Below are 10415 nucleotides of genomic sequence, written 5' to 3'. Positions count from 1 at the left end.
TCGTCAAAGATTTTAATGAGAGTAACAGTCTGACCAAGTTTCATTAAGACTGGGCCAAAATTGTGACCTCTAGAGTGTTAACAGTCAAATTGTTGACGACGCCGATGACAGACAGACGACGGACACAGGGTGATCACAAAAGCTCACCTTTGAGCACTCAAAGTGCTCATGTGAGCTAAAAATTTATACAAAATGTACAAGTAGATTGGAGCGTTGTCTCTCACAGTGTGAAAATACAGATTTCATATTTTCACTGTTTGAGCGATGAGATATAAAAATATTTAACTGATAGAATACAGTATTTCATTAGATAGCATAAAATAAACAGTTACATTAACAGGTGATATTGTAGGTTGACTACACAATAAAAAATATTTTATATCCAGTTAATGTTGTGTTGAAGTGAACAATGTCATGAGTACTGGCTTACCCAGCCAGCTGTAGTTAGTATAGCATGTATAAACAACATTTTAGAATAAATTTGCACAAGTTTGTCTTTTTGTGTAAGATTAAATAACCATGATCAATTTTGACAAAAAATCCATAAAATTGTGCAGTATAGATATTGTACTTCAAAAACAACTAAATTTTGTCAATGTAAATATGTGTTTTAATGGAGTTTGACTGCCCATTAGATTTCAGTATTTTGGAGTAAACTTTCGGTCTTAACAACACTATTTTTTTACAAGCTGCGTGTGTAGTATAAGTCATCATATCCTTCTATGTTGAAGATAATTTGTCCAACTGTTAAGGTTTAGGAGTATATCACCAAAACACAGAAATATTTTATGAACGAACAACACCGTTACCAATATTTTACCTGACCACTACATGTTCTGCCGTACTGTCCCGTACTGAAAATATTCTGAAAAAGTTGCCCCCCTTTGAAAATGAATGCCATTTGTAAAGAAATAAATATAAACAATCGCTGAAAACTGTGTTCCACCTAGTTATGTGAAATTTCAACACTCGCACGCTATTACAAATGCATCAAAACAAACATGTGTAACAGTTCCTTGAAAATGGTGAGTTTTTAAAAGCGCTTGACTGTCTGGAAGTGGGGCCTGTTTAAACAGTTCTTTTTTTCGGAATCCAATGCTTATATCAGTATACTGACACTTGTTTTGTAGAGTAATATAAGTAATATACACGCTATCATTACAAAAACAATGAAACAAGTGTCAGTATACTAAAATAAACATTGAATTCCGAAAAAAAGATTTCCAAATGGGACCCACTTCCGGGCAGTCAAATGCCTTCAAAAACTCACCATTTTCAAAGAACTGTTACACATGTTAGTTTTGATTCATTTGCAATCGCATGCAAGTGTTGAAATTTTACATAATTAAGTGGAACACAGTTTTCAGCAATTGTTTATTTTTATTTCTTTACAAATGGCATTCATTTTCAAAGGGGAACAACTTTTTCAGAATATTTTCAGTACGGGACAGTACGGCAGAACATGTAATGGTTAAGTAAAATATTGGTAACGATGTTATTCGTTTATAAAATATTTCTGTGTTTTGGTGATATACTCCTAAACCTTAAGGATGTACAAGCGAATTTTTTCTAACGTTAATAATTTTTTCATACCCTGTGAGCTTGAAGAGCATTAGTTTCTAAGACAAACTGGAGCAGAAAAAACATAGGTCAATGAACTCGTTTTAATTTTATAGGGTATTTTCTTCACCTACTGTTCACACATTCCTGATTTTTTTTTAAATTTAAGAACTGTTGGTACTTTATAAAACATAAAATATCCTACTTAATCTTATAGGGATTTCAGGTCTTACAGGTTAATATGACTATAATGGTGTCAGTATTATATAAGCGTAACTGTCACTAATAAATCTCTTTAAGTTTTACATGTTGACATAATTACCCCACCCCCTTTATTTTCAATGGGAAAAACATATTTAGATCTACAAAAAAATTCTGATGTTAAGATTTTCAAAATATTTTGCAGCATTAATGACACACAAAAATGCTTCAAAATGGAAAGAAAAAAAAAATGGGGTCACCTTAAGAAAAAACTAAAAAGTGGTGAATTTTGATATTTTTGTTATATTTGTTTTAATTTATATTTTCTAGATAATATAAAGTGCTATCTTGAAAACTTTTATTTTAATTATAGCTTAACATTATATGTACCCGTCAGAAAAATATCAAAACCAAACCTGATCTACTTTAATAGATACTTGAAATTACTTACCCCTACCCCATTGTAAATTTTATGTCAATTTTAGGCAAATGCCAGCCAAAAATGTTTTTGCAAAAAGCATAATATATTTGATTAAATGGTACATTATTAGCCATATTTCAATTATTTAGCATTAATTTTTGGCAAAACTTTTAATTTGTTAGAAAGCAATATTCGAAGAAACATTTTTTCGAAATGGCGGATATCCTGAAAAAAATGCTCGTACATCCGTAAGGCTTTTGTACAATTTTTAAGAGAAAAATTTAGGCCTGAAAATATGAACTGCTATTGAATTGTGATGGCACTTTAAACAAGTCTAATAAAATGATAAATGACTTCTTAGTTAATAATTGTTTGCAGCTTAAACAAGTTAAAACAACCTGTAAGGGCATAAAAATATATTCCTAGAAGCCCATTTTTAGTTAAATTTCAATTTCACAAAACCGAGACTTTGAAGTGTAGAAATAACAAGAGCTGCAGACTGTCACAAAATACGACTGTCATCATATTTGGCTAATTGAAGGACTATAACCCAAGAGTGCCTGGAGCGGTTTGGCTTGTTATCAGACTTGGCCGAGAAATTATGCCCACAAACATTGTCAGCAAGTTTGTTGAAGATTGTATGATAATAGCTAGACAAGGAGTGGACAAGGCTAAATTTGCAGATTTAGAGTAAATCAAGGAATATTATTCAAGAGTGCCTCAGGCAATTTTGATGGTTATCAAACTTGACTGAGATATTTTGCTCAATTATCTGTTTGTAGATCAGATGAATGCTGTTAGACTTAAGGAGCAGAAAAGGCTTAATTTGCAGATTTTGAGTATTTTAAGGGTTGTGCGTGGATGATTTTGCTGGTTTTCAAACCTTTCCGAGATATTATGCCAACAAATATTGTCATCAAGTTTGGTAAGACTGGATGATAGCTATTTGACTTAGGGAGCGGCCTTGCCTTTGGACGCTAACCACCCAACCGCCACGGGTGTTCACATAATACGCCCTGCTCTTACAGAGACAGGCATATAAAAGGAAAGCAGTCCGGAACATGACACCTTTTCGTAGTATTACGGTATTTTGTTCAATTGTGATTTATAGCAGTGAAAATGCACTGTAGCCGTTTATCATCACCAACATCATAGAATTATACTTATTCAGTGTTTTGATACACTTTATTTCTCTTATTACTTAATATTTTTGACACAGACTGAAGTTATTGTGCAATATCTTCCTCCGCCACTGGAGTCAATAAACACATCCAGTTTAGCAATCCAGCATCAAAATAGTTAAGCGTGTTGTCTCCTGTGACATCTCTTGTTCAGTTGTGGATGTTTAATTACTAGTAGTATTTTTTAAACTAATGATTCAAATGCTTCCTTTAAAACAATGAACATATGTTTGCAATCGCTCATGTCTGATAAATGATCTGGATCAGGCAAGTTCAAAGTCTGCAGAATACTGGAAGCAACATTAACAAAATGCTCATCAATCTGCAAGAAGTTGTTGCTGCAAATGTCTTTTAATTGCTGTATGTCAGCTATGTCCTCATTGAGATAATTTTGCGCTCCTGAAAAAAAAAATGCATTTCCAAAAACTAAATGTAATGTTTGCAGTGTTACTGGCTATATAAACTAAGGTTAAAATACATTCTATTATTGGTTAGGTATGTTTTACATGTAATGTTTTATAATAAGTTTATTTTATTTTTGTCGGGTTAAACACTGCACAATTTCAGGTCATATGTGGGCTTTCCAGCTTTGATGCTGGAGAAAACCCCAGGTGCCCCTCTGTGCATTACTTCATCAAGAGCCGGCAACTGGGTAGAACCACTTTCATTCCTCAAGCCAGCTGGATGGCTTCCTCACATGAAAAATTCCACGCCCTGAGTGAGGCTCGCACCAACATCAATAAGGGGCAAGTAATGTGAAGTCTGAGACCTTTACCCTCGGCCATGTAGGACTCCCGTTATATGATAAGATGTAAGCTAAACAAGAGCTGTCTGATGACAGCGCGCTCGACTATTCGAAGAATTGATTGAAGAATGGCGTCAAAATATTTCCACGGATATTCAGACAAAAGAAATAAATAATTTAGACAAACAATGTTCCTGTATAACTTTGATTTCGATAAGTCTTGCACTAAATGGCAATATATGAGCCAATTTCAAAGTCCAAAAAGGGCCATAATTCAGTCAAAATAGTTATGTACTCTTGCCTACAGATGGGAATCATAATGATAAACAAGTGTTCAAAGTTTAAAAGCCATATGTCAAATAGTTTTGACAAAACATGGACTTGTATGAAAACAGAACCATTTTCAAAGTCCAAAAAGGGCCATAATTCAGCCAAAATAGATGACAGAGTTATGTTCTCGTTCCTACAGATGGAGACTATTATACTAAACAAGTGATAAAAGTTTCAAAGCCATATGTCAAACACTTTATAAAAAATATGAACTGGTACGAAAAACTTAACCAAGATTTCTAAGTGAAAAGGGGCCATAATTCAGCCAAAATCCTTGATAGAGTTATGTACTCTTGCCTATAACTGGACATGGTGATGGTAAACAGGTGCTGAAAGTTTCAAAGCTTTATCTCAAAAGACTTTGTCAAAATATGAACTGGTATGAAATATTAACCCAGATTTCTAAGTCAAAAAGGGCCATAATTCAGCCAAAATCCTTGATGAAGTTATGTGCTCTTGCCTATAACTGGACATGGTGATGGTAAACAAGTGTTGAAAGTTTCAAAGCTTTATCTCAAAAGACTTTGTCTAAATATGAACTGGTACGAAAAACTTAACCAAGATTTCTAAGTCGAAAGGGGCCATAATTCAGCCAAAATCCCTGATGGAGTTATGTACTCTTGCCTATAACTGGCCAAGGTGATGGTAAACAAGTGATAAAAGTTTCAAAGCTTTATCTTAAAAGACTTTGTCAAAATATGAACTGGTACGAAAAACTTAACCATGATTTCTAAGTCAAAAGGGGTCATAATTCAGCCAAAATCCTTGATGGAGTTATGTGCTCTTGCCTATAACTGGCCATGATGATGGTAAACAAGTGTTGAAAGTTTCAAAGCTTTATCTCAAAAGACTTTGTCAAAATGTGGACTGGTACGAAAAACTTAACCAAGGTGTGACGCCGACGCAGACGCCGTGGTGAGTAGGATAGCTCTACTTATTCTTCTAATAGTCGAGCTAAAAACAACACACTGCTAAAAAACAACACGCTTTACAATTACATTAAGCATTTAAGCTCATACCTACTATTTCCGGATTGCTGTGAAGAACATTTGGAATACCAGGTACTATATCTCCCACTTTCTGTTTTCTTATGGAGTGAGTATTCCATATAAAGCAAACTTCCTTCAACTGATTATTTATAATTGGCAGGTAAGAAAACTGCAAACACATCCTGAAAGAATATTTAACATACATGTAGATGCTGAACATGTCTACAATTTCTTTATTTCATTTCATAATGATAATAGAAGGTTAAATATAATAGTAAAACTGAGAATTTCTAAATGTAACAAGGGAGCACTAATGATCATTGACCTGATCAATGATAATCCCATATGTTGAAACTAGGATATTTTTATTTATTTTTTGTTGGGTTTATTGTCGCACCGACACAATTTTAGGTCTAAACTAGGATATTAGTTACAACCCTTGAATTTTGTGAAACTTTATAGAAGCTTTTCTAAAAGGAGGTATGCATTATTTCATCATTTTTCTTATTACTACACTACTTTTCAGCTTCGGATCAAAGGTTGCAATTTGTTGAAAGTACATAATGAAGCTTTGCCATCAAGAGGAGCTCCGCATATTATCTTCATGCATCAGTCAGATAAATTTTCACTAAGTTATTGCCCTTTGATGTTTTACAGCTTATTGTACTGTAGAACAAATATTAGTTTGGAGTAATTTTTAGCAACCACTCATCAGCCTCCACACGCTTGAATTTATCAAAACTTCATAGATAGGTTCACCCCTAAGTGGAGGTGTACATTTTATCTTGATGTTCCACACAGAGGACATAATAGTTATTACCCTTTGATTACTTGAATAGTAATCTGTAATGCAATCTAAGACATGATTATTTCTCATCCATCGCTAGCTGAAATTCAACAATTACTGAAAGATGCTTTGAAAACAATGCAGTGGTGGCCCTATATTATTTGTTTGCTTCACTACGTGAGTAGGTCATGGTAAAGATTATTGAAGATAACTACTGAAATCTGTTTAAATATAATGGTGGTTCAAATTCCTTTGCTGTAGATTGAAAAACAAGAAAGTAGGTCAGAAATTCAGGGTTAAGAATATTTAAAATCAGTATCAAAAGGTATAAATGTGGTCCAAATTTAAATGCTATAACTTCAAAAACAAGAAAGTAGGTTAGTAGGTAATGAGGAAGACTATTCAAGATGAATATTGAAATCTGTATCAAACATTATGCTTGTTGTCCATATTTCTTTACAATTGGGTCCAAAAAAGTCTACAAAAAACAAGAGGGCCATGACCGCCCTATATCGCTCACCTGTTATCATTGTATTTGAGGACAAGAAGGTCCTCGGAAAAAATATCTAAGTGCAAAGGACAGGAACAACAAAGGAAAGAAATTTAACAAAAAAGAAAAATAAATTCTTAAAATGTACCGACATGTCAAAATACACCTAAAAATTGGAGGTACCATCCATGTTATACCATAGAAAAGTGGTCTCGGTTTTTCCCTTTGGCCAATATAAAAAAGTTACTAAAAATAAGCTATTTATAGTAACATAAAAGGGAAGTAATTAAAAAGAAAATTACTGTAAGTGAAGAAAAGAAGGATCTGCCAAATAAATCTGTTGACATAAATGAAGTTTCAGATCTGTATCTTCATTAGTTACGGAGATATACCCATTTTAATTTGAAATAAAGGGAGGTAATTTGACATAAAATCAGTCCATAGTTATCTACCCTGATTGGCTCAGTCCAACTAATGACAATAATGAAATTTGAAATAAGTCCTATAAGTACTTACTGATATAAATCCATTTTGACTACAATCAGGGGAGGTAATCAGATATGAAATAACTCTGAAACCTATGATTTGATCTGATTTGTCATGGAATCCAAGATTTGTTGTTGCTGAAGATGTGTTGGAAGTTTGTATTAAATAAAACCATAAATGAAGTCTATATGGCTGCAAAAGCCAAAATAGCCATTTTTGGACCTTTAAGGGGCCATAACTCTGGAACCCATGATGGAATCTGGCCAGTTCAAGAACGAAACCAAGATCTTGTGGTGATACAAGTTGTGTGCAAGCTTGGTTAAAATCAAATCATAAATGAAGTTGCTATTGTCCAGACAAGGTCAAAATAGCTAATTTTGGCCTTTTCAGGGGCCATAACTCTGGAACCCACAATGGAATCTAGCCATTTCAAGAAAGGAACCAAGATCTTGTGGTGATACAAGTTGTGTGCAAGCTTGGTTAAAATCAAATCATAAATGAAGCTGCTATTGTGCAGACAAAGGTCAAAATAGCTAATTCTGGCCCTTTCAGGGGCCATAACTCTGGAACCCATAATGGAATCTGGCCAATTCAAGAAAGGAACCAAGATCTTATGGTGATACAAGTTGTGTGCCAGTTTGGTAAAAATCAAATCATAAATAAAGCTCCTGATGTGCAGACAATGTCAAAATAGTTGATTTTGGCCCTTTCAGGGGCCATAACTGTGGAACCCATAATGGGATCTGGCCAGTTCAAGAAAGGAACCGAGATCTTATGGTGATACAAATTGTGTGCAAGTTTGGTTAAAATAAAATCATAAATTAAACCACTATCATGCAGACAAGAAATTGTTGACGGACGGACGCACGAACGGACGGACGACGGGTGATCACAAAAGCTCACCTTGTCACTATGTGACAGGTGAGCTAAAAATACCTCCATGCATGAAGAAAATTGCTAAGGACAGTCATTATTGAATTTAACCTTTGACCTCAGAGTGTGACCTTTACCTTTGACATAGGAACCTGCGGTTTGCCCACGACACTCCGTCTCAATGAGGTTAACAATCATGCCAAATATGAACGAGATTGCTGCATGCATGTCAAAGTTTTGGTCAAGACAAACAAATTCAGACGAACGCACATACAATGAACAGCCATTTGGATAACTATGTCTTCCCTTCTGCAAGCGGGCTTGAAAAAAATCCTTAAAATTGCTAACAGTCAGATAAATGGACAGAATTGCCACCAAAATGAAGGAAGGGGCCATTTCTTTTGTTATTTTCATTTGTTGTTTAGGGAGTCCTATTTTAAACGGAATGGAACTATTGTTCTCTTTACAGTTTGATGGCACACTTTGGACAGTCAGACACCAAGGTTATAACATAATTTCATCCCTTCCGGGGTATAAAATGTAGCAGAATGTGTTAACATTGAAAGACCCTGGTAAATGTTTTTCTACGTGGATAATCCAAATGATGAATCTTACCTATGAATAAGACTTTCTCTATCAAATAAACCATTACTTTCTAAATTCTGGAAAAAAAAAAACATGTGAAATTATCAAATAATTGTTTCATAATCTTAAGGAACATGTTAATAAATCTATTCACATGAAAAATATTCTCTTTCTCATTCCTTCCCATCAAAATTCAAAGAGATATCTTTAAGGTAGGAATATGTTAGAAATTGACTTAAACTAACCCTAAGGTTAGAAACCTATCTGTAGATATCACTTGATATTAGAAATGCATGTTCTAATCTGAAAAGACACTTTGTGCAATGCTTATAATAAATTATGCTAAATCATGAACTTTTTTACGTTAAAAATGACAAACAGTAAAACCAGTCTATTAAGACCACCCTTTGGAGAGCTAAATTATGGTCTTAATTGGGAATTTGTCTTTATACACAGGTTAGAATAAACTGTACATCATAAAATGGGAAACAGAACATTGGTCTTTAGATTCAGGTGTTCTATATTTAGAGATGGTCTTTACACAGGTTTGGCTGGAATTTGAAAAAGTAAACCAGTGTTAGCAAACCAAGTGTGTGTCCATAAAGGTGACAAGTCAGATTATATTCCATCAAGCAGTTTCTGATTTTGGTTTTAAAAAGGACACAACTATGTCAAAATTCAAATCTGTATTATGGAGATTGTTTCCCATTGTGTAGAGTTTGATAGTTAATAACTGTTTTAAGTTTTAAGTCAAAAGCTTAAATAGTTACATAGGTAAGTCCAAACAAAGAAAAATCCAGATGGCCACACTAATGCATGCTCATACACCAAACAGCTGTTGGGACGACCATGTCTTAGCTGCCACACAAGCTGGCCAGACAAAAAATTCAATTTTGAGTAAGTATGCCCAAGGGCAGAATGTTGAGGCCACCAGCTGTCAATTGTGCCTTGACCTTTGACCTTGTTGCGCATGATACTCTGTCTTATAATGGTGAACATTTATATCAAGTTATATCAAAATCCCACCATGCACGAGGAAGAAATGCTCCGGACAAACTTCAATTTGACCTTCTAACCTCTGACTGTGACCTTGACCTTTGAGATAGGAACATGGGGTTTCGAGCATGACATGCCTTCTCATTGAGGTAAACATTCATAAAAAATATAAAAACGATTGGCGCAAACATGTCAGAGTTTATCAATTTGTTTATCATATGAAGATTTTTATATTTTTATCCTTGACAGCCCCTATGATCAAACAAGCAGTTCATCCAGGCTAGTTCTCATCAACTTCCACCACACAGTTTCAGATAAGATGTGGATAAATGGACAGAGAGTGATTACAAAAGGTTACCTCAAGCACTGTTAAAACTGGCCTGAATATCATCTCACCGACAGCCCTCAAACATTAAGGATAATTCCTTTAAATTTAAGATCACCTTGAAATGGTCAATCCAGAAGTCAGCTCTACTCTGTCTTAAGTAACCCCACCATCTCTCAATCCTCTGAAAAAAAGAAAACAATAGTATGTCAGCTAAATATGTGATTATCAACTTCAAACTTTGTAGGCAGGTAGGTAGCGCTGAGAAAATGAACCCGATTGGTAGGTTTAAGGTCAGCATTTCCATTTGAGATAAAAGATTGAATATGTCAGTCAAATTTAGTGTCTAGAGTATAACTATTAAATTAACCATCCAAGGTATTGACTTAATTGTTTTATTTTTTTATTTTTTTTTTTGGTTGGATGTAACCAACACATGATAGGTC

The 10415-nt window shown here is 34.3% G+C and overlaps 1 protein-coding gene across 1 annotated transcript; it reads right to left on the bottom strand.

Annotated features, from left to right (window-relative positions):
- Nucleotides 1-3353: 3353 nt before the first annotated feature.
- Nucleotides 3354-10093, bottom strand: LOC128546034 (uncharacterized). The gene is made up of 4 exons (XM_053535397.1): nt 10003-10093; nt 8679-8725; nt 5458-5609; nt 3354-3762 (listed from the first exon to the last, which is right to left on the bottom strand). The coding sequence occupies exons 1-4, from the start codon at nt 10033-10035 to the stop codon at nt 3548-3550; spliced, it is 447 nt and encodes a 148-aa protein (XP_053391372.1). The 5' UTR covers nt 10036-10093; the 3' UTR covers nt 3354-3547.
- Nucleotides 10094-10415: the final 322 nt, after the last annotated feature.

This window comes from Mercenaria mercenaria, unplaced genomic scaffold (assembly GCF_021730395.1).
Source record: "Mercenaria mercenaria strain notata unplaced genomic scaffold, MADL_Memer_1 contig_4755, whole genome shotgun sequence".
In the NCBI taxonomy this organism is placed as follows: domain Eukaryota; kingdom Metazoa; phylum Mollusca; class Bivalvia; order Venerida; family Veneridae; genus Mercenaria; species Mercenaria mercenaria.
The sequence above is the reverse complement of the archived record's forward strand: the minus strand, read 5'-3'. Positions and strand labels throughout refer to the sequence as shown.